The sequence below is a fragment of the Lissotriton vulgaris genome, chromosome 9 (assembly GCF_964263255.1).
Source record: "Lissotriton vulgaris chromosome 9, aLisVul1.2, whole genome shotgun sequence".
Lineage (NCBI taxonomy): Eukaryota > Metazoa > Chordata > Amphibia > Caudata > Salamandridae > Lissotriton > Lissotriton vulgaris.
Window position 1 is genome coordinate 478,538,123 of NC_141697.1, and position 25,461 is coordinate 478,563,583.

Below are 25,461 nucleotides of genomic sequence, written 5' to 3' on the forward strand. Positions count from 1 at the left end.
TAGGAAACAAAGTAATGTCAGGACAGGCAAACGTGATTGATTAAATGAATGTGCATGCTAAGTGCAAATACCATCAATATAAACCAATAACAGCTCAAAAGATATCCAATGTAATCAACCAGCTAATCACATAAGGAAATAGGGTCATATGATAAAGGTTTTCGTAAGCAGGCTATGGGAATTAGGTAGAAGTAGAAGTAAAGTCTAGTAAAATGACTATGTATGAAAATGTTGAGAATATGATTTTTGTGGTAATGATCTGTATTTTACAAAAATGTGACATAATCAACTTCTGGATGCAGAAAACCCAGAAATACTTCAGAAACTGGAAAGCCCAAATAAAAACAGCTGATTGCCTCGACCAATGAATGACTTGGAGTCACCTCAAATTGAATACCTCCAAAACCAAAATACTCACCTGTGGTAACTAAAAAAACAACAACCCTCTCTGTGCCTTGCCTGACGATTTAGGGCTACCTCCAAAAATATCTAGGGCCCAATTCACAAATGTTAACTTATACTTTTGTGTAAGTTTGCTACTTTTAGGTATTCATAAAGGTAGACCAAAACTCTAAGTTTACGACTTTCCATATTCACAAAAGGCATTTACAAGCAGTATCTTTAAGTCTGCACTCAGGGCGGAATCTCCGCCCCAAGTGTGGAAATTCCACTCTTGGGGCCTCAATAGGATCGCGGACGGACTTGCGTCCGTCCGCGACCCCAGAGCAGGAGGGAACCTCCGCATGGCATGCGGAGTTCCCTCCTGTGCAATTAGGATGTGACCGCCACCCTGGCGGTCACATCCTCTATTTTTAACATTGCGGCGGGTGCGGCTTCAAGCTGCACCCGCGGCAATGTTAAAAATGCACGCATTGCATTTGCATGCAGTAAGAGGCAGGCACCGCGCGGTGCCTGCCGCTTTCTGCATGCAAATGCAGGGGGGTACCATAGGTACCCCCAATGTGCACCCTCCACCCCCCCCTTCACCTAGGGGGCCCGCAACGGGCTCCCGCAGTGAAGTTCCGTATGCTTTTCCATGGCGGAAAACCCGCCGCGGAAAAGCATAATTTACAGGCATTCCTAATATGGTGGACGGTGTCTGGAAGACACCGTCACCATATTAGAGCTTTTCCGCCGGGGTTGTAAGCCGACCGCAGCGGAAAAGCTGCGGACGGAAACCAGGACCCACCAGCCATCCTAATGTGGCGGTGGGTCTTTGGTCAGTCCGCTGCGTTTTTCCGCATCCTCTGGGCCGGCGGTGGCTTCCGCCGGCCCCGAGGATGCGGAAAAACCGCAATCGTAATGACCCCCTTGGTGTGGAGAGTACACTCCGCGTGAGGAGTGTATTCTCCACACCTGGAGTGGAATCTCCACACTAGGGCAGATAATCCGCCCTGATTGTGGACGTAAAGGTACTACTCGTAAATACCTCTTGTGAATACCAATAGTTGTAAAGTTAGGACGCAATTCACAAAGGTAAATTTAGATGTTAGGTCTAAACTTAGACCAAACGTCTAAGTTTAGGACTTTGGAAATTCAGAAAGGGCAATTACGAGTACTATCTTGATGTTCTTATATAAATACATTTACAATTGCAATTAAAAGTGCTACCCACCGCTCAATTACTCAAAAACCATACAGTCTTCATTCATAGTCAATAAGATGTGCAGGGAATATGCCTAGCCTCATCCGTACACCCACCGTTTGGGCTATGGAAAGACCCAAAAAAGATGTAAAGACAATGACATAACTAAGCTGTTAAGTTTAGTACTGGTGATGCTGTCATTATGAAGTTATCTGTATTAGATAAGTGGTAGCTCTGAGTGGAGGATGTAGTGAGAATGTAAATTTTGCCGTGAGAGTAGAGTTTGATGACAGGAGTAAGTATGATGGGGGTCTGTTAGTTTTGTTTAGGATTAGGATTGTGTTTGGAATCACTCTTGATAATGAAGTTGTGTTGGGAATCACTCCTGATGATGAAGATGAATAAATTGACGTGCTTGAAAACATAATTTTCCTTCTTGATTATTTCCAGCATCTCCATATGTTGATGTAGCAGATGTCCCATGATTTCTGTTATGACATGCTGATGGTGTCCTCATCATCCTCGCTAGGTGAGTAGATGTCTGAAGCTTCAATGTAAAGTGACAAGTGGTTCCTATTGATGGATCATTTAATTTACACGTACGATGGTATTAAATCCATTATACATCTCAAGCCCAAATTGTAGTGGTGAATTTCTATTGCACAATCATTACTGCTTCGATTTTGTGTTCTCATTAGCACAAGACAAATGGTACGAGATGTCTGCCTCAAATTCTGCAGGGATTTTGATCCTACATATCAGAAGAACACTGCATCCCCCCTAGATGTTGAAACTTTGTTAAGTAGCAGCAAGCTCTGTATCTGTAGATCACCCTGAATAATGATCCAATTGACATCAGAGGCAGTTGCTCTGTACTTACCACCTAGAGACCTCTATTTGCATTAGGTAATGTTCCTCTCCATGGGCTGCCAGAGCTTCCTCCCCGTAACAGTGTTTTGTTCAGTGCATGGCTTATATGCAGGTTGTAACCTCTATGGTAATTCGGCATCGTGCTCCATCAGTGCTGAATCTTGTGACTGAGGCAAGTTGGGTTTCTTGCTGCTAAACTACCCTAACTATGCCAGTCGGGATTGTCCTGTTGACAAACATCACTTGTCTTTAAGTTCTCTTAGTATACTTGAGCACTCATCAGAAGTGCTGCAGAAAACAATCCTGACTCTTGCAAGACTTGGGTTTAGAAACGAACACATTTATAGTGAAATTGAAACACAACAATAATACCTGGGAAGTGACAAATTAGAGATCCCTGTAAAATTATACATATGTGTGGGATAATAGCTAGATAGGTAATACTTCCATAAAAGGTGACAATTATTTGCATTTAGAGTCTCCTGAGCCTATTGTTTCACTTTTGTTCTGCTAAAGATGGTGGGGGGACATCTATTTCCCATGTGTAGTTCCCGATTCTTAGATTAGCGCAAATGCATTAACATAAGTCTGTGCATTGCTGCGGGACCAGACTTCTATTGAGGACTGTACCACTCAAGGGAACAAATTGGAATACAATGGCTTAGGTGTGGCCTACAGTGAAAGCCTGTTCTCTGAACCTGTAGGACGTTCCACTGGCAAAGTGAAGCCAATGGCAGTAAAGGGATTTGATTACTCTAGAGCTTCAGCCATCCTTCATTCACAAGCGTGAACTACATCTAATTTGCATAACCATCTGAGACCTAGAACTCAATGTCACATATGTTCTTAGATATTAAAAACATTTATAAATTTATATTTGCTACAGTCATAACCCATACATTCACGTAATCCTTTATTCTCTCCTACAAAATCAATAAAGCCATTTACACAAGACACCTAATCTACCAGGCTGAAAAGGTAAAAGACAATCCACAGCGCATGCGCGAAGGATCAGCGCTCCGGAGACGCCGAACGAGACAAGGAGACTTCGTCCCTTAGGAGTCGAAAGATTATCTTCCAGCATTCGTCCAAACTCGTGTAGGACGTCTGACTTCCAAATTCAAAAGCCTACTTTGCACAGGCACCCCGGACCTCGTCCGTCTCCCCGTTCTAACCCTGATAGCGGAGAATCACTTAGTCCCCAGTCCACTTTGATCAAGCGAGTGTGACTACGCCCTCCCCCACAGTGAGCGCTACCCCCGCATCCCAGCTCTCTACACCTGTCAAGTGGCCTAGCAGACCAGTAGGATAACCCCTCCGGCCCTGATGAGAGTCCCCCCATTGTATAGGACTCGAAACGCGTAGGCCCTCTGCAAAGTGCTGCTCTCTCTAAAAAGTGAAAAACTTAAACAACTGAGAACTCGAATGCTTTAACCTGTGTATATACAATGTGTGACATCATTTAAGTTGTTCACGAGTAATCCCGTGTTGTGTATATATGTATAGATAGATGGTATATTACAGATGAGTATTGGTTGAGCAGCCTTTGTTTCTTTCTTTCTGAATTCTTTCCTTTTCCCTTGTGATAATTCTTTAAGCTATGTACATATGGATGTCTGATTTTGTATGTGTGTGATATGAAAGACTAGTTGAATGAGTGTTGTATAATATAATGGTGTAGTACTGTATAAAATGCATTAATTCCTTTGAAATAATTTTCTCTGAATTGATTGAATAAAACGCTATTTATGAGCAATATCGTAGGTTGGAATGAGTTTTTCTAGCTTATGAACAAAATTGTATGTTTAATTTATACATCAGTTTTGGCATTTTCTTCGGTTTATTATGAAAAGGTAAAAGAGGCATTACAAGGGATTCGAAAACAGCATGATGAATGAGTAAATACTACCACATAAACCAAAACATAAAGGAGAAACCAAGACTAATGTAAGTTGTCTCACTATTTTTATCTGCACACAATTTCATTGAAAGACAATCCAGAAAAACAGAATATTCACCAATGGTACAAACATCAAGTCTGTACTGACTAACCCTGGTGGCTGCTCTAGCTGTGCAGTTAATGTTTGTGGCTGGTCATTCCGAATTTCCACCAGGGAGCACCATTAATGCTTGCCTGCCCTTTCCTACTGCAGTGTAACCCCTGATATGTAATGCTAATAATAACTTTCAACCTACCCAAGATACTTAAAGAACGATTATAATAACCCCTATGGAATAATTATTTCGGTAAACAATGTCACTTTGTGCAAAAACTATGTATTGTGGATGCCATTGATTGCCCATCACCACCTGAAGATCCCAGAAAAGTCATTAAGCTTTTACCTTTACACTGCTATGTGTAGTGGGGCACTGATGAATGCTGTGGTCAATGCCTTCTCATACTATCTGAATCTTTTTTTGCTGAGTGAGCATTTGTTTGTGGCAGGATTAAAGGGCCACTTTGACAGGACTATTTTTGGGGCAAATGCGCTGCACACAGGCTGTCCTCTGCATTACTATTAATCCAGAATCAAGCATTCATGACTGAAAAACAAAAAATATCAAAGGATGCACATAACAGTGGTTATATGCCAGCCCTGTCTTTCTGCCAAACCTCGTATTGTATTTGATGGTCTATCTCATTCAATCAGACAGTGTATGGTTAAACATGATTGACCTAATGATTGACCTGTGCAATCTGGACAGTGTGTCGGTAGCTGCTATTGTGGTGGCACATTCAAGTGTGCATTGTCAGCTATCAGTTTTTCATCCTTATCTGGTGTGTGGGTTAAGTTAGCGTTATTAAAGTCTCCGGTTAATACTATGTCCCAAGAAGGGTGTATACTTCTTGTATCTAAGACTGGTGTAATTATTAAGGAGTTGAAGTTCTTTTGTCTTATATTGAGGATGTATTAAAAACGAATATGTTACAGTTTATTATAAATCACAATATTTACCTGAAGAGGCTATTGACACTAATAAACATAATAAATATGGTGAATGTACTAGGGCCAAATTCCTGCACTATTTTCTTCTTGGGCTTCTCAAATAGGGTACTGGGCGGTGTTTAGCTTACTTCTAAATGTCAGTTAAATGTCAGCGGATCAGTTGAACTATGGGTCCAGTTGGTTCCATCAGGACTAGCACTGACGAAGCCTTACCTATCTGCCTCACCTTTCTGAACTTAGGTGCTGCCATCAGAAGAATGTAAACTAAGTGTAGTGTGCTGGATGTCTAGTAAGGTCTCAATTCCTGTAGAGGGATCCTTTGATTTGAGCAGATCTACAAAGTTTTGTTTACTATAAGATGGTTTTTCCTTGCATATCTATGTAAAATACAGAGCCCAAGTATATCACTGGTATGGCGAAAAAATGTACAAGTTACAACAATGATAATGACCTTTAAAATAAAGTGATCAAGAAAGTAATTACATGGGAACCTGTTACAACTTGCTTCAATTCATCCACGAACATTCTTAGAGATAAAAAAGTACCTGGTGTTTATAAGTATTTCAACTTCACTCCATTCTCTCTTGATTCTATTTCGTTCTTCAGATATTAAAATCTTTTCAGAGTCTTCCACAAGGTTTTCTATCGCAATGGATCTAGATTCAAAATGCTTCCAACTGGAATCTGCGTCACTCTGAAAGTCCTAATAAATTTTAAACAAGCAGAAATATGTTTAAACAGCACTCTTCAGAATGATGGCCCTATTCTTAAAGGCACTTTGAAATAAATTGGCCCCAAACATTTAAAATGTGAATATTCAAGGAATAGTCATAGCCAGTTAGTACAAATAAAAAGGACTGTTCCCTCTTTGCACTTTTACTATTGGGTAGATGGATGTTTTAGGAACAATTCACAAAGGCGTGCAGGAGTAAGTAAAACAGTACTACTGTAGTAAATAATTTTAGACCTGCATGGGAATGTATTGACCTTAATTCATGATGCACATTAAATATACTCTCACACATAAACTCAAAGATTAGTGAGTTATTTTGCATTAAAGTTTTCAGTAGTGACTTCGTAAATACAATGTATGCTGTGCGCGATTATTTCTTTACCTGCAGTTCTTGAAGTTTGTCTTGAAGATAGGACACTGTCTGTGTTTCATCTGTAAAATCGGAGCTCAATGTTTCTCTGATGTTCTTCAAATGAAGCTCGAAGTTATGCTTTTGTGAATCACATCTAGGGCAGAAAATAACATTTTTCTGTTAGGATTTTGTGCACCTAGCTTGTAGTTATATGCCGGAAGGTTCCACCTTATAATTATAAAATTATAATCAGGATTGGTGAAATTTTACTCAAGGAAAGAGCATTTTTTACCTTTTTTTAATATTAAGGGTTAGGATGTGGTTGTGGGCATTACAGGTAGATCTATTTGCAAAAGTAAGTGAACACCCACACACTCACAAGTTCAGTACAACTTGAGTGCTGTTTCCACACAGCAAAAACTTTCAAGTGTACATCTGGCTTTGTCAGGTGTTCCACATTTCAACTGAGCGAGTGTAGGGGTGAAAGCCTCAGATTTCATGGAATGTAGTAGTAAGGATTTCTCCATGGGACACAAATGTATCCCTATTACTTACATGTAAGCTTCATTACTCCGAATCCTAGTCTTCCTCATCACATTCCTTACACAGCATCAGTTTGCCTCATGACCCAGACTTTATTTAACTACTTAACTCTAAAATAAACGTAAAATCAAATACTTGGACCCTGTTTTTACCTTCGGCTCCACCTGCTTCTTAGGGGTCATAAAGTAGGACTTCCCCTACCATACCACCAGTTTGTTTCAGTCTCAAAACAATGGAAGCCTACCTTCCCATTTGCTAAGAGGTTTTTTTCCTTTTCTGTTTTATGTTATCACCCTTTAGATTCCCTGTAACAGGGCAATCAGCCTGATTCCATGAATGAACACCATCTTCTGGTTTAGTAGTAAAAAAACAGCTATATTTGGGTCCTGGTGATGCTGCACTGTTTACAACTACTACTGAGTCCTGCAATTGCATTTAAGGAATCGCAAATTTTGTGATTCCTTATTTTGCAATTGCATTTAAGGAATCGCAAATTTTTGCGATTCCTTAAATGCAATGTATGTAGCAAAAAAAATTAGCAAAATGCACTTAAGGAATTGCAAATTACCACCAACTTCTAGTTGGTGGTAAGTTGCGAATTCCTTGAAAAATGCTGCGCCACATGTGCACCCATGCATATTTCAGGGGTGCAACAGGGTGTCCTTTGGACACCCCTGCATCCTTGAAATTATTGTATTTGATGGTCTAGCTCATCCAATCAGACAGTGCATGGTTAAACACCTATTTTTCTGAAAAAACATCAAACTGTACAAACCTGTCTGGCAGTTGAAGCATGAGAATGGAAAGCTTTTGCGCACCTATTATTAAATAATGTAAGCACATCCCCCTTAATGTTAGTAAGTTACAGAAATATATGGCTTTCCGGAAACAGTTAAAGACTATTATATTCTAAAAAAATTATTTTGAAACTCATTGAGCCTCCATGATTACAGTTGTATCCTTTCCTTGAATTATTACACATTGTTCCGTGTTTGGATGTTATCACTTTTTAAGTGTGATGGATTTCATTCTTTTTTTTTTAATATTTTTAAATATTTTTATTTTACATCAACTTCAGGATTACAAATTCATAATATATTGCCAGAAAAACAGAAACAGCAAAAAAAATAATCTTACAATTCAGAAAGCATTATTATTATTATCATCAGGTTTAAAACCAATAAAGCATTTTTCAAAAACACAAAGAGCTTTAGACTGGGAAGAGTGAGTTAAAGAATAGAAAAATTTTATCTCAGAAACAATAGAAAACAATCATTTAAGAAATATCATATAGTCTTAATTGTGTCATACTATCCCCCCATTTCATCTTAAATCTCTCCCAGCCTCCTTTTCCATTCAATTATTGGGGCCCATATCCTCCGTCCGGCCTCTTTTTTTCCCTCCCTCTTTTTTCATACAGGGCCATTTCTAAAATGTATATGGCCAGTATACGAGAGATCCATTGCTGTAATGTCGGGGGGGGGGGGGGGGTAGGATCCTTCCAGAGTGTGGCTATGCATAATCTACTGAGGGTCATTGCTAAATACAAAAACTCATGGTGGCGAACATCTACACCCTCCCTCACTACACCCAAAATCATAACTTCCTCTGTCAAAGTTAGATGCATCCCCAGAGAATCGGCGAAGAATTGCTCCAAAGATTTTTTATATATATCCAGAGAGGGGCATGATGCAAACATATGAATTGTATCTGCTTGCGTGGATTGGCATCTCGGACAGATGCCCCCGCTGTTTCCCCCCCACTGCGCTATTTTATGAGGAGTGTAATAAAGTTCAAACATAGTCTTATATTGTTGAGATTGTAAATTTGCCACTCTTAGGACCGTATTTGACAGTTTTATTGACTTCTCTGCCTCATTTCCTGTTAGACCTAGTTCTATCACAATCATCCTTTTTATATTTACAGATTTCTTCGTATAGTTGCGAGATGGAGGATCCCCCTTCATCCCTTACACATTCCAACAGTTCAAATCTTTGAAAATTCATGTCCCCCCCCCCTGTTTCTTTGACAGAAATGAACTCACTTGTAAGTACTTAAAGCAGTCTCTACGCCCTAGGTTGTATAAGCGTTGTGCCTGCTCAAAAGAGATCAGACCGGTTACCCCTATAAGGTCCCCGAATGTTTTGACCCCTAATGCATCCCAACCCCTCATAACTGGGTCATGAAATACCTCCGGCAGTGATGGGTTCCCATACAGAGGGGTATAATAGTTCATTCTCCCTAGTTTTAATTTTCTCCTTATCTCAGACCAGACTGACCTTGCGGCCATCAAGGTTTTAAACCTTACTTTTTTGTGATAACTCCTCTCCTCATATGTAAGTAACCATTGATTAGAGTTCTTCACTACGAGTTCATATAAGTCTGGGACACCATCTCTACCTCTCCATCTGTCTATAACACTCCTCCCCAGCATACCTCTGATGTATTGCAGGACCGTTGCCCAATAATATGCCTTAAAGTCTGGTAGCGCCAGCCCACCTCTCTCTCTTGGGAGTGACAAAATGTTTTGACTGCGGCGTGTTTTGCCCTTAGCCCACATAAATCTATTTGTCACCTTCTCTAGCTCCCTGAACCAGCTGTTGTTAAAGATTAGCGGTATGGTCCTAAATAAGTAGAGTACCTTTGGCATAAACACCATTTTAATAACATTGCAGCGACCGATTGTTGTTAGGTGTAGGTTGTCCAGTTTGTCAAAATCAATTTTGTCCTTATCTATAATGGGGCTTAGATTCTTTGACACCACTTTAGTAAGGTCTGAGGTTATACGAACCCCCAAATATACTGCTGTCTCTACCACTCTTGGATCATCTAAAGATATTTTCTGATTTATTACTACTTGGGTCTTGTTTGCGTTTAATTTGTACCCAGACAATCTTCCATATGCAGCCACTTCCTGTTCTATTTCTATTATGGCTGACACTGGTTCACTTGATGTTATGGCGAGGTCATCCGCATATCCTAGTATTTTAGTTTCATGCCTGTTTAATGCTATGGGCAAGATGTTTCTGTTATGCTCTATCCTCCTTATGAATGTATCTATATATAGAGCAGGAGTCTCCAACCGGTCGATCGCGAGCTACCGGTAGCTCGCCGAACCCCCATCAGTAGCTCGCGCTTCGCATCTCAATTTTGTAGCCTGTTGATGTTATTTATTCTTCTTAAGCCTTTTTTCATAGCCGCTACCGGCCATCACTAAAGCCAGCTGCTCTGATTGGCCTAACTGAGCTCAGCTGGGGCGGGGCACGGCAAAGATGATGACGCTATTGCTGAACTGGTTACCTCGCCACCTGCCTTTCACTGCAGACTTGATTGTGCAACACGTGTGCTGGAGCTAGCACCAGGCGGTTCGGATCGGAGGAGCAGGTCCCGTAAAGCCTGCTATCATGCAGGTGGCGCAAGCAGTATTGAACTGCTAGGAACCTGCACCACCTGCCTTTTTCTGTCTGGATTCAGAACATATTTCATCAGAGTAGATCAAATGGTAAGCGCTGGCCTGGCACTGTTTTCTAGACTGGAGCTGCAATGTGCGCCTTGTACTTAGCTGCTGGTATGCCGCGGGCTCTTGAAAGACTGGAAATGTCTTTTTTCTCCCGCTTTCAAGCTCTGGGTTATAAATCAGGAGAACCAGTGTTTTGCCAAGTTTCAGTTTCCTTTACCAAAGGCACAAGAATCGAAAGCTCTTCCGGTCTGCACTTCTAAAAAAATGTAATTAAGGACCCGAAATCTGAGCATGCATAGTATTGTTCGTTCCCGGGTGATGGGAAACGCATGACGGAGCAGGTAGTACTGCATGTGATGGTCTTGAGTGTAAAGTGGTGTTTGTTGTTCCTTTTCCCAGTTTAGCCGGTCCAGTTTTCTGTACTTTGTGGCGGTAGCAAGTTTTCCCACTTCTCTCTTCTCGAGCAAAGTTTTCCCCCCCGACTTGCAGGATAAGTTTCACTTCATAAGCCACATAGTTTTCTCTGAAAAGTTGGTTGTGCGGTGTTACTAAAGCGGCAAAGTTAAAAAATAATGTAGGTACATTTGCAAAGCGGTCCACATGATTGTAAAAGGTCGCAAAAGAAAAACTTTGCAAGCTTATAATTGTAAGGTGCTCCCTGAACTCAGGTGCATAGCCTTGATAAAATACTGCAGGGGACAGGAGGTGTAACAATGGTATTTGTGAGTGCATCTTTTTTGCTGTGCTTTAAAGTGCTACTAGCAACATGTCAGTGAGGTGTGAAGTGTTGTACGGATTCCGTGATTGGTGCATGCTGTGCAGATCCACCCACAGTCTCATGGACAGTAGTTCACAAGTTAGCTCAATTAACACGCCCTTCAACCGATGCTTGGTCAGTGCTGACCTCTGGTCTATAATCAGCCTCTCATTCAGGATGGGTAAAGGGAAGGGTATGGGTTGCAAGCTACATAGATTAAGAGTGTTCTTCAAGCCCCTGTTAGTAATGGTTCCTTTTGTCGTAACCCAGCGAGGGCTCTACTAGGGGTAACAAAGCACAGCAGCTGCGACCCAGGCGCAGCCTCGTTTTACCTATATCATGCCAAATTCATCTGCCTCTTCATTGCTTGCGCCCACCAGTGACCATTAGCCCAGATCACTGCCTACAAACCCTTCAGTACCTCCTCGGGGTTAAAGGTCGCTGCCCTCCTGACACTTTTTTTCACCAGAAGACACACTCTCCAGCGTAAGGCTGGCTAAAGGCCTGCTGTATTACCGTGCTCCTTCAAACATGTCCTGACGCCCAAAAGAATCCCCACGAGACCCTATCAAATGCCTTCTCAGCATCTAAAAGGATCAGCGCCATAGGGTCTCGTGAGGATGCCGTGCCATCAAATAGCGTGAACACTCTTCTGACATGCTCCGCTGTTCCTCTCCCGGGGATAAACCCGTGCTGCCATGGAGAGACGATCTTACCAATTACTGCTCCTAGCCTATTTGCCAGCATCTTTTGAGTAGATTTTCACATCGCTGTTCATTAGGCTTATCGGCCTATAAGACCCAGGATTGGTTGCGGGCTTATCTTTTTTCAGAAAGACTATCATAGTTGCCTCTCCCCATGACTCCGGAGGTATCGCGCCATTTTGTATATTTCCAGCCAACTCATATAGTTCTTCTTCTATCTCGGTTAAAAATGTTTTATAAAACTCCAAGGGTATAGAGTCTGGGCCTACAGCTTTACCAGATGGTAAGTCACAGATTGCCCTCTGTATTTCTGTTTTCTTAAATGCCATCTCCAACGTTCCCCTGTCCTCTGTTGTGAGTTTCTCTAGCCTGACACTCCCAAGATAACTATCTATATCCACGCTAGGTGCCATATAGTCAGCTTCATATAGCTTCTGGTAGTAGTCCCGAAAGCTAGAACACATACTCTCGGGTGTTGTTGCGACCCTTCCGTTCTCAGTCCTAATCTCAGAGATATCCCCCTTAGTAGCAGCCTGCCTTGTTCGAACAGCTAGCATGCGCCCTATCTGCTCACTATACTCATATTGATCCTTTCTCCATGCTAGATACTTCCCTGCTGCCTTAGACGCAAATAGCTCCCCAATCGCCACCTTAGCCATAGCAAGCTCATAAGTTATACTAACAATATCCTGATTTGCCCTGATTGCGCTACTAAGTTTGTGTTCTAGTCTAGCAACTGCCCTTATTCTTGTTTCTACTTCCTCCCTCTCTACCTTATTTCATTTTAAATAAGAACAAGAAGGAAGGTGATGATCAAAGGTGGGCTGTCCGTATACCTCTGTCCAGATGAGAGTTTTGGAATAGTGGTCAGATAATAGGTTTCTAGTTTTTCATGACATAATTTACAGCCTATGGTGTCACAAGGGATGTACACCCCTGGAATGTCTTTAGTCAAGTATATGCATGTTTTTTTTGGAGTACTGAAGATCAGGTAACTATGAATCAATATAAATGTCAAAGAATGCATGTTGTGATAAGAACTGACTGGGCAATTGACTTGGGGAATATGTTGTTTAATGGACTTTCAGAGTCAAAAAAATCATAATAAACTGTCACAATGAAAGGTACATTTAGAGATGCAAAAAGGCTACCGGGCATAAGTCATCACTATAAAAGCAATTAAATAAATAAATAACAAACTATGGAAGAGAATTCAAAAATGCAATTATGGCGAAAATATTTGCCTTTGCCAGCAAAGCTATTGAGTGGAACAATGCACGTCCCTTTTTAGAGATAGTTTCAGACATAAAAAGAGTCACACAGTCAGACGCTATGTTGTATAAAGATGTTTGTCAATACACCATTAAAGCAAGGTGTACCGTAACATAAGTCCTATTTCTGTTTCAATTGTTCTTTTAGAATAGTGACTTTCAATGCATTGCTCAATGCTGTATTCGAAGCAGATCCACACACTAATACAACAAGGGCTAATGCACTACAAATGTCCCTTTTATCTCGAATATCAAAAGTGAAAGGCAGACTTTTGAGTGTTCTGGCCAGCTGCATCTGTAGATAGAGTGGGGGTGAGATTTCAGTTCAATTGCAGGGCGTGAGGTGTTTCTACATGCACAATGAAAAGAAGAATGTGGAGCAGAAAAAGCAGTACATTAGTGCAGGAGGCTGCAGGTTGTGGGCATCAACACTCATTTTTGGGGACCAACATTTATTTTTTATCATCAGCTTTTTACTTGGAGGAAGAGAGAGCAGGTCAGAAAAGGGAGAAAATGGGTGAAGAGAAAGAAGGGATAACAATGACAAAGGGATAAAGCAGGGGTGCAAACGTGAGCGAAAAAGGCAAGGAGTGTTGGGTAGTAGAAGAAAGAATGCAAATGCTACTTACCAGTATGCATCTGTTCTTGGCATGTAGGGCTGCTGACATTCATATCTGTGCATAGATCGCCGCCTAGTGTTGGGTCCGGATGATTGCACATTGTTGTCCTGGAAGAGTCTTCGAAGTATCACGAGATAGGTGGCTCCTCTCCTGGACTACAGTGCGCATGGGCATCGCCTCCATCCCCAGATTGTTTTTAGCCATTGGCAGAGATGGAGTGAAGTATGTGAGTGATGACCATGCTATGAGCATATATATATATGAATACTGCAGCTGCTACAGGCGCCGGGGAGGAGGGTGGGCGATATGAATGTCAGCAGCCCTACATGCCAATAACAGATGCATACTGGTAAGTAGCATTTGCAGTTCGAGGCATGTGGGCTGCTGAATTCATATCTGTGCATAGAATACATAGCAGTCCCTCCATTAGCGGCGGCCGCCCGTGCCAGCTGCAGCAGTCTGAAAAAGTGTTTTGAGAACAGCCTGACCAACAGCTGCCTGCTGTTTGGAGTGCACGTCTACACAGTAATGTTTAGTGAAAGTATGTGTGGTAGACCATGTGGCTGCTCTACAAATATCTTCTAAGGGAATGTTATCTAGGAAAGCCATAGAGGCCCCCAACTTCCTGGTGGAGTGGGCCCTTGGTGGGATAGTGAGAGTGCGTTTAGCTTTAGCGTAACAGATTTGAATGCATTTCACGATCCACCTAGCGATCCCAGCTTTGGAGATAGCGTTTCCCTTGTGGTGTGTGGCAAAAGCAACGAAAAGTTGCTTGGTTTTGCGAAAATCTTTTGTCCTGTCCACGTAGTACATCAAGGCTCTTTTAACGTCAAGGGTGTGGAGCATCCGCTCCGCCAGCGTCTCTGGGTTTTGGAAAAACACCGGCAACTCAATTGTCTGGTTCATATGGAATTGAGATACAACCTTGGGTAAGAATTTAGGGTTAGTGCGGAGCACAACCCTGTTAGCATGTACTTGGAAGAAAGGTTCTTGGATGGTGAGCGCCTGCAACTCGCTAACCCTCCGTAGCGATGTAATTGCTACTAAGAAAGCAACCTTCCAAGTCAGAAACTGAAGCTCACAAGAGTGCAGTGGCTCGAAGGGAGGACCCATCAGCCTTGTAAGAACCACATTGAGGTTCCATTCTGGAGCTGGTGGGGTCCTTGGTGGAATGACTCTCTTGAGTCCTTCCAGAAAAGCCTTGATAGCAGGGACCTTAAAAAGTGACAGGTGTTGCCTATTCTGGAGGTATGCTGCCATAGCAGACAGGTGAATGCGGATGGAAGAGTACGCCAAATTGCATTGATACAGGTGGAACAGGTAACAAATGATGTTTTGAATGGAAGCATCGAGCGAGTCAATATCGTGGTTAACACAGTAAATGACAAACCTCTTCCATTTAGCCGCATAACAAGCTCTAGTAGTGGGCTTCCTTGCCTCCCGAATGATGTTCATGCAATCGGGAGGAAGATTGAGGTAGCCAAACTCTAGGACTTCAGGAGCCAGATCGCCAGGTTGAGCTGTTGCGGATCTGGGTGCTGAATGTCGCCATGGCTCTGCGTCAGAAGGCTGGGAGTGAGATGAAGCCTTTGATGCGGTACCACGGAGAGTTCCAGAAACGTGGTGTACCACGGTTGGCGAGCCCACGTTGGAGCAACCAGGATGAGAGTCATCGAGTGCTGCCTGAGCTTGCGTGCCACCAGCGGTATCAGAGGTGCAGGGGGAAAAGCGTACGCAAATCTGCCTGACCAGTTCATCCACATCGCATTGCCCTGTGATTGCGGGTGTGGGAACCTGGCGGCGAAGCTTTGGCATTTTGCGTTCTCCTTTGTGGCGAACAGGTCTATCTCTGGATGACCCCACCTTTGGAAGTACGGTTGGAGTACTGATGGATGTATCTCCCACTCGTGCATTTTGATGGCTGTGCCTGCTGAGCAGGTCCGCCATCTGGTTGTCCTTGCCCGGGAGATGCTCTGCCATGAGGAAGATGTTCCTCTGAATGGCCCACTTCCACATGCTCTGAGCCAGATGAGACAGCTGCGGAGAGTGTGTGCCTCCCTGCTTCTGAATGTAGTACATGGCTGTCATGTTGTCCGTCCGGATCAACACGACCTTGTTGCACAGATGTACTTTGAACGCCTTCAAGGCCATGAAGATTGCCATCAGTTCCAACACATTGATGTGCATCTTCCTTTGCTGTAGTGTCCATAGTCCCTGCACTGTGTAGTGGAGTACATGCGCTCCCCATCCCTGGAGAGAAGCGTCCGTCGTCAGGATAATCTGTGGCACAGGCTCTTGGAATGGTCGGCCCTTGCAAAGGTTTTGTGGATTCCACCAATGCAGAGAGTTGTATGCCCGACCGCTCACCAACACTAGGTCTGTCAGTTGCCCATGAGCCTGAGTCCACTGACGTGCTAGGCACTCCTGAAGCGGACGCATATGTAGTCTCGCGTGCGGGACAATGGAGATGCAGGAGGCCATCATGCCTATCAACTGCATGAACACTTTCGCTGGAAGCGAGTGTTGAGGTCTGAATCGTTGGATCAGCGTTTGGATACTGGCGATTCTCACTGAATTTGGCTGCGCAGTGGCTGCCAGAGTGTTTATTGTCGCGCCCAGATACTGTCGTACATGGGCGGGCTGGAGATGGGATTTCGAGAATCCCAGATCGTGCAGGAGATGAATGGTGCGGGACACGTGGTCGGCGCAGTGCTGTTCCGTTTTTGCCTGAATGAGCCAGTCGTCCAGGTAAGGGTAGACGTGGACGTTTTGGCGTCGTAGATGCGCCGCCACAGTCGCCAGGCACTTTGTAAAGACCCTTGGCGCCGTGGTGACCCCGAACGGCAGAACCCTGAACTGGTAATGCTGGTCTTGAATCGTGAATCTGAGATACTTCCTGTGCGAAGGATGCAGGGGAATATGAAAATATGCATCCTTCAGATCCAGCGTAGCCAGGAAGTCCCCCTGTTGAAGCAGAGGGAGCACCTGCTGTAACGTGAGCATATGGAAGTGCTCCGAGAGAATGTACCAGTTGAGGGGCCTGAGGTCCAGGATGGGCCTGAGGGATCCGTCCTTTTTGGGGATTAGAAAATACAGGGAGTAAACCCCTGTTCCCCTTTCTTGCAATGGAACGAGCTCTATTGCCCCTTTTTGCAGCATGACTTGAACTTCCTGCTGCAACAAGTGCAAGTGCTCACCGGACATAGGACGGCTTCTTGGGGGTATGTTTGGTGGAGTGGAAGTAAGTTCCAGACAGTAACCGTACTGGATAAGAGACTTGACCCACCTGTACGTGGTGATGGATTTCCACGCGGGCAGGAACTGCTGGAGTCTCCCCCCGACCGGTGTTGTATGGTCGGGGGGCAGTGACAAGACGTCACTGCATGTTGGCGGTGGTGGACCTGGAGCTGTTGTTTCCAAGTCCCCTGCCCTTGACGTTGTTGCCTCTGTAGCCACCTCTACCTTTGTTGGTGTATGAGATTTGGGTATTACTTTTATAATACTGTGTGGACTGCGATGCCTGACCCCTTGAGGTGCCTCTGGAATTGGAGCGGCGAAAGGAACCACTCCGAAACTGCTGAGACTGGAGGGCCCCCATAGATTTGGCAGTGTCTGTATCTTTTTTCATCTTTTCCAGTGTCGCATCCACCTCTGGGCCGAACAGGTGGTCAGGATTAACTGTTTGGTTCAGGATAGTTGTTTGTATATCCGGTTTGAAACCCGATATCCTAAGCCATGCATGTCTTCTTAACAACACGCTAGTGTTGATGGCCCTGGAGGCTGTATCAGCCACGTCTAGCGCACATTTGATGGAAGCGTTTGTGATGAGCTTCCCCTCCTGAATTAACATTTCCCCTGCCTCCTTGTACTGGTCAGGCAAGTGTTGCAGCAGTGACTCTAAGGTGTCATAATGAGCCCTATCATAGCGTGCAAGTAGGGCCTGTGTGTTTGAGATTCACCAAATATTAGCTGCCTGTGCAGCAATCCGTTTCCCTGAGGCCTCAAATATTTTAGACTCTTTGTCTGGGGGAGGAGCGTCAACAGTGGTCTGAGAGTTCGCCCTCTTCCGTGCGTTGGATACAACCAAAGAGTCCAGTGGCAAGTGTCCCTTGATGTATGTTGGATCCGAGGGCGCTGCCTTATACTTTTTATCAATGCGAGGATTGATGACACGCGCCCGAGTGGGCTCCTTGAAGACCTCCGTCGCGTGCTTCAGCACTCCCTTGAGCATTGGCAATGTTTTGACTGACTTCTCAGCCACTGAGAAAGTGTCAAACAAAAAGTCCACATCCACAGGATCTGAGTGCAACTCGACATCATGGTTAACTGCAGCTCTTTCAATCAAAGCGTTGAAGGCTGCCGAGTCCTCCGTCGGTGAGGTCTTTGCCGCAAAAAGCTGCGGTTCCTGACCCGACTGCGGGTCATCTGGGTCGGCTCCGGTAGACCAAGGTTCATGTTCCTCCTCCGGATCCGAGTACGCCGGATAGTTGTACTCGACGTCTTCATCGTCAGCATCCCCTGCAGTGGAACGCGTTGGCGAGTGTCCTAAGGCTTGTGGAGACGTAGGCTCCATCGGGGCCGAAGCACAAGCAGAATCTTTCTTATTCTTGAGAGGAATCCGAAAATGTTCCAACACCGGCTCCGCGGTGATTTTCCTTTTGAGGAGAGACAGTTTCCCAGTATTGGCGTCGATGATGAACTCTCGACGCTCTTCCTCTGCAAGTGGCTGGAGCCGAGGCTTCGACACCACTAATGACGCTTTGGGCGTCGATACCTCCTTCGAGGGCACGCCTGCCCCATGCTTCGGAGCGAAAGCCTTCGGCGTCGACTTCGGTGGCAGGGTAAAGCGGATAGGCGTCTGCGCCTTCGCTGGCTTTGGTGTGTGCTTCGGCGCCACATCTCCTGGTTCGGGGACCACAGCGTCCTTCCGAATCCGTTGCAGGGATTCTGCGACCTTTTTCGTCAAGGCTGTAGAGGGCTTGACTGGCTCGAGCGATCTCCCCGAGTCGGGAGTCGGGTCGGCGAAAGGCACCGTCTTCGGAGCCGACACATCGCGTTCCTTGTCCCCGACGGCCGGAGCCGGCGAAGCCAGGGCTGCGGAATCGGCTTGACGCTTCTTCTGAGCCTTCTTCGGGTCATCGACCTCGACCATCTTCGGCGCCGACGCGGCCGCGTCGGTCGTCTTCGCCTTCGGCGTCGACCCCGAGGGTTGCGGGTCGGCCATTTTGGCGTGGCTCTTCAAGTCGGCCATTTTGAGTTTCTTGGAAGTTGACACCTCTAGAGCCTTCTGCACCAGCGCAGCTTTCACTTTCGGTTTCGAAACCGGGGGAGTGGATCCCAATGGCTTCACTTTCGTTTTTGTTAACGGGAGTGGCGCATCAGAAATGTCCGTGACCGGGCCCGGAGGCGGGGCTGCTGGACTAGTAACAAGGTCTCGGGTAAGGCCCGAAGGCGATCCCTCGACCCGGGCCGCATGAAGGGGGTCGACCCCTGAGTCAGTTTGGGGATGCTCTTCCTCCGAGCTATCCCCCACGGTGGCAATGGCCCCATCGTCGTCCCCTACCTCGTCGCCGGCTTCGTCAAAGTCCTCATCACCCGCGTCGTAGGCATCTCCCTCGGACGCGGGGCTAAAGTCCGAAACCTGTATGGCGTCGTCGTCTTCAACAAATTCCTCAAAGATGTTGTCTGGCGGGGGCGCCGGGGGTGCCGCTAACTGGGCCTGGAGTCTAGCGGCCCGACGAATCTTGAGCGTCTTCTTGCACCGGAACTTCGAGCAGGCCATACATCTGGCCTCGTCATGGTCCGGTGACAAACATTTGTTGCACACAGGGTGCACATCAAGGTGTGAATACTTGGAGGTGCACACCGGGCACCTCTTGAACGGAGTTCGCTCCATGTCTGGAGCGGTAGAGTAGGCCCGTCCGCGCCGAGAGCACGCGGATGGGTAGCAAGAGTTCGGAGCTGAGAACAGACAAAACCCCGAACGAAACGATACCGACGCTCAGCCTAAAGACCTTTTGGTCTCGAGTTAGAAAAGTTTTAAACTATCGATTCGGACAGAGGGAACCGAAACACATCCGAACCCAATGGCGGAAAAAAACAATCTGGGGATGGAGGCGATGCCCATGCGCACTGTAGTCCAGGGGAGGAGCCACCTATCTCGTGATACTTCGAAGACTCTTCCAGGACAACAATGTGCAATCATCCGGACCCAACACTAGGCGGCGATCTATGCACAGATATGAATTCAGCAGCCCACATGCCTCGAACGCAAGAATTTAGGCAGCCTTGGTATTCAGCAGCGATCGTAGGGGCCTCCTGAGAACAAAATAGTCCCCTGCACTTTTAAGTCAACAACAGGAGTAAGCAACGGGAGACAGTACAGGAGGATTTTTTGGTTTGGAGTGGGGCATAGCAGTGATGATTTAATCAAAAATGAATTTTTCATCAACAACAGTTTTGTCATTCACAAATTTGTCATACCACATGATATGTTAACATGATACATTATGGTTATTTAAGCTTTCTAAACACTGTTTTAAACATGGAACAGTGCGTTAAATATGGAGCACAAGCCTGAATAATAGAGTTATGTATGATATACGTCTCAATTGTTACCTTCACAGTATATGGCTGAAGCCGCGGCCCGTAGAGGGAGTTCCGTGGGGCAGGCAGGCGGGACGGTGGAGGGGCAGGGTGGGGGGTGGTAAACACCGGAATATGGATGATTGCAGGTAAGTAAACAATAAATTTAAAAAACGAATTTCGTTGCGTGCCCTGCATTGCAAAATGCAATGCAGGGCACGCTACCTGTGCATTTTTCAAATGGGTGGTGAAAAAATATGAGTATGTTGCTGGAGATGTGGGCGGCCTTGCCACCAATGTACTTACCGGGAGAGGGTAAACACCCACTATTCCGCAACTTTCTTTCCGCATACCATCACTCCGCATACTTTCATTACGAAAGTGCCATGACTCCGCAATGCCATTATAATGCATGGCATTACATTTTATTTGCTTTTACCACGCATACATGCATGAATGGTAAAAGCATTTTTTTTAATGTTTGGATAAGGTAAGTATGGGTATAGGGGTACATGTTTTGGGGTACTGAATATATGTTTTGGGGTGTTTGGGTATTTTAAGGGTTCAGATATAGTTTTGGGTTATGGGGTACAGGGGTAGTTTGTGGGTTTAGGTAATGGAAGTGGAAAACCAATATCTTAATAAATATATAGAGCAATATCTTACAAATGGATTCTTTCGTCCTAGGCAATCGCTGGTCTCTACACCCCTATTCTTCGGAAAGACCAAATCATGTATTGATTACAGAGCTTTAAACCAAGTGACCATAAAGAACCAATATCCCATACCACTTACTATAGTACTTCTGGACCAGGTTGAAGAGGCAAAACTCTATAGTAAATTGGATCTTCAAGGGGCCTATCATTTAATTAGAGTGTGAGGTTTTGTAATTCTCGAGTCTGACTCCATTTTGTTCTGTGCCACCATTTTGTGTTGCCCTCACGTAGGCCTGTGAAGGTAGCCTAGCGAATAAAGTGGCCTGGCCTTCTTAGTTCATGTATACATTAACTAGGTTTCTTTTTGACTCTGAAATGGCTTGTAAGAAACTGACCTCTTCACCTGAAACTGACCTCGCAAAGCCAGTTTCCCTGATCGATCTTTGTCTGAGATTGCCAATCAATGTTCGGGACATCGTTAACTTTTAGTTTCCTTGCACATGCCTTATCTTGTTCAGCATCTGTTACTGTTTCTTTTTTTATGTTTCTTCATTACATGGGTTACGCTTTCAATTATAGGTTTGTCCGGCTTGTGGAGATTGAATTTGGGACATTCCTAATAATTAACTTTTGGGATGGGATACTGTAAATTGAGTTTTTGTTACGTGATACTTTGTTTGAAAATGTACCTTATTGGTTAGAATTATGTGCAGTGGGTGTACATTTATAATGTGAAAATTGGGTATAAAAGGAGACGTCTCGCCTTAGTAAAATGAGCAGTCTCCTGAGAATTTACACCGTGATGTATTTCTAGGATCACTGTTACTAGCTGCAGCTAATAAACTTGGTCTCTGACACCATCCAGAAGTATTCCGTGTGTCTGTATACCAAGACAGGTGAACTCGAAGATATTAGGCGTGCCCCTGACGCCGCTGGGTTAAACCCCGGTTCTTCAACTGGCGCCCAATGTGGGGCGACTTCAGCGCTACTGGTCCAAGCCCCGAAGATTGTGAGGAGCCCCGGGAGGAAATTCTGGAGGACAGCTGCCACTTCATCGACCCCTGCATGTCGACGTGGACCGAAGGTTTTTTTTCTGCGAGGCTTCCCCTTTCCGACGGCTGCGAAGGACTGCTGCCCTGACTGTCACCCTGTCTTGGACCCTCTTGTGATGATTTGTAAGGCGAGACGTTAGACGGTCTTCTGGTGGCGTGACAGACATTTTGGTTAAGTATAAGTGGGTCGCTCCCACAACTTTGTTTTGTTTCTTGATTTGGATTCGGCCATTGCAATAGTCGAAGCCGAGGGGTTCGTATATTTGCGAGTGTATCATTTTTTGATAACCCCTTGAAGTTTGAAGCAAGACTAGTAGCTAAAAGATCCCTGGTTTTAGCAAATTTAGGAAATGGTTTTGTTGCAGTTGTAATAGGAATTCCCGATTGGAGGACTCGTGACCGATACCTCCGGTTGGAACTCCAACTTATGAGCTCTATTCAAAGCATAGTGTGGGTCCCATTACCTTTAATGAAGTATGGGTCCGTTATACAAGGAAAGATGGTGTTTTACGATGGCCCCAACATGGTAGTTTTGAATCAGATGTTTTAGATAACCTAGAAGTTGCGCTATTTAAGAAGAAAGCCCGGCCGGCGATGTTTGACTCTTTCGGCCTTTGGCGTAAGGAAGCCAAATGGCGAGAAATTAAGCAAGCTAAGAGAGATAGGAAGGAAAGGAATATATCGGTAATGCAAGCTGCTAGGCAGTTTAAAGAAGATGAAGAAGATTGTGGGATTGAAGTGTCAGATAGACACCATTGCATGGCCATTGACAAATGTTACCCGGCTTTGCCACCTCCCCTTTCAAATGTGACTGAAGACCCTGAAAAGGATCCTTTGATGTCACTTTTACTGAGATTACCACCCCCTTATGTGCAGGGTGCTACTGCACCTCCGTTACCTCCAGTTGTTGCACCCCTTGCTGTCGTTCAACCCCCTGTTGTTGTTCAGCCACCCGTTGCTTCACAGGTGGTTCTTCCTACCCCGGCGCAGCCCCCTCCAGGGCCGCCAGCCTTGCCACCAGCCTTGTCTCAAACTCCTTTGCCTTACACTCCTTTATCTTCGACGTCTCTTATTTCTGTCCCTACGTCTCTGTCACCTCAAAACACTTTGTCTCCTGTCCTCATGTCAACTTCTTCTCCTTCTGCTCGGCAACGAATGACTGAGACTGTCACTAGTCTTTTGTCTCCTTTCTTTGGGTCACTGAATATGACCCCTGTTTCTGAACGTAAGCAGAGACGTAGTCAGCTCCCTGGTCTCGAAGAGCGGGCTGTGTTAGATCTCCTTGCTCGTAGATGGGTTTCGAATACCTCCAAGTACAAGCCAAAAGTGGTTATGGATATCTTCCTACAGTGGGAGGCACCAAAACAAAGGTATGTTTTTGATGTCATGTGTACCTTCCTTCGTCAGGAGTGGGAAGATAATGAGTTGGGTCCCTTCCACTGGAATTGCTTAATGTTCAGTCTGAATTTGCTAAAGGGACGATAGTGGGTTCCGATGTTGAGGAAGCAGTAGAGACACTACTCACTTTTAGGTCTAGACTTCCACCTCAGTCATTGTTCGAAACTGACCCTTCTGTTAGGAGAAAAGTGAAGCAGTATCCTATGAGAGAGGTTCCCCTTGTATGGAGAGAGGCAGTTGTGGCTGATGCCGCTCATGGTATTGCGGCTGCACCAGCTCATTTTCAGCGAGTGTGGGTGCATGTCCCTTTGAAGAGAGCTGAGGTCTTGGCTCTTAAGCAGACCTTGCCTGACCCCCATAAAAATCCTGCTGGTTATTACAAGGAGTTGTCTCAGACAGTTGATGCGTGTGTTATGAATTTAGCTGACATAGATATGTTGATGGGTAATGTAGTTCCTCAACCCTTGTGGGCGAAGATCCGTCACGAGGATCACGTACCAGAGTTAGGAGATATGTGGGTTAATATTACTGCTGCAGATGGTCGGCAGGTAGGAGGTGCCAAACCTGAACCCTTAGTTGCAGAACTACCTGGTAGGATTATTAATTTAATGAAAACTATGATGCCTCCTCTGAGGGTGAATTGGGACAAGTTAGCAGCATGCAAACAAAAGAAAGACAAGAGTGTGTCTGATTTCTTCACTAGGTTTGAGGAAACATTCATTGATCATAGTTGTCAGGACATGAGTACAGAAGGTGGTCAGAGGTTGTTTGTAGATAAGTTTGTTTTTAATTTACTTCCTGAACTTTCTAATAAGTTAAAGGACTCTGAGAGTTCATGGGCTGTTTCTTCTTCGGCTCAGATATTGGCTACTGCACAATACTATGAGAATAGAGATAAAGATGAGAAGGATAAAGTAGAGAAGAAGACTAGAGAATTAAAAACGAAAGTTCTTCTGCAGCAGGCCTATCCACCTCGCCCTAATCAGCGTCAGTTTCAGCAACATTCCCAGTTTCAGCAACCCCCACAGTTTCAGAAACTATTGCATAAACCTGAGTCTTTTGCTTCGCGACTCCCGCTTGGCCCTAATCAGGGTGCTTATTGTAAAGAAGAAGGTCACTTCAAGAATAGTTGCCCGATCTTGCTACAGCGTGCGAATGGTATGTCTGGTCTGAGAGGGCGTGGTGGTTTTCAACAAGTACCTAGGGGTAGGGGACGTGGTATGTTTCCCCAGAATGAACGTTCCTTTTCCCCTCTGAATTCTATGAATTATTTTGACCAACAGAATGTTCCGACCGTCCAGTCCGCTTAGTAGTACACTGATGATTATTATGTTGGAAGTGAGAGTGCTGGTTTTAATGATAGTTAGGACAGCAATGGACAAAGGGAAGTAGTAGTGTCAGTTCCAGTAGACCAGAGTGGACCTTATGTTGAAGTGATTACGTCAGGTGTGGCAGAACCTTTTCTTTTGGATACAGGTGCAGCAAAGAGTTCTATCATGAACTCTAAACTCCCTGGCGCACCTTTGTCTGGCTTGACCAATGTTTCAGTAGGATTTTCTGGCGCCCCAGTTCATAACCCGGTTTCTTGTCCTTTGCCCCTTTCTATTGGTCCCTGTGAATTAGAGGCTCCCCTTATTCTAGCGACTGGCTGTGGCGAGAATCTGTTGGGTTTGGACTTGTTGAAAAGATTGCATGCAACATTACATTGTTCTCCTTCGGGAGTACATCTTACGGGGGGTAAGAAAGTGATTTCCCCGATGTATCTGTCTAAGGATCGCCTTCCACTGGAACTGCGTTCTCTCCCTGATACACTTTGGGCTACAGGTCCCAATGATAATGGTCTCTTGCAGATTCCACCCTACGTTGTTACCCTTAAGTCGAATGCTAAATTACCTCGCATTCCTCAGTACAAAATTTCCAGTGATGG

General features: G+C 44.8%; 1 protein-coding gene across 1 annotated transcript in view; it reads right to left on the minus strand.

The window, feature by feature from the left end:
* SYNE2 (spectrin repeat containing nuclear envelope protein 2) overlaps positions 1 to 25,461 on the minus strand; it is a 1,750,628-nt gene that overhangs the window by 1,396,328 nt on the left and 328,839 nt on the right. Inside the window, exons 27-28 of the mRNA XM_086937933.1 lie at positions 6,519 to 6,642; positions 5,949 to 6,106 (exon numbers count right to left, since the gene is read on the minus strand). Of these exons, the coding sequence (XP_086794059.1) occupies positions 5,949 to 6,106; positions 6,519 to 6,642 (282 nt within the window). The remainder of the gene's footprint in view (positions 1 to 5,948; positions 6,107 to 6,518; positions 6,643 to 25,461) is intronic.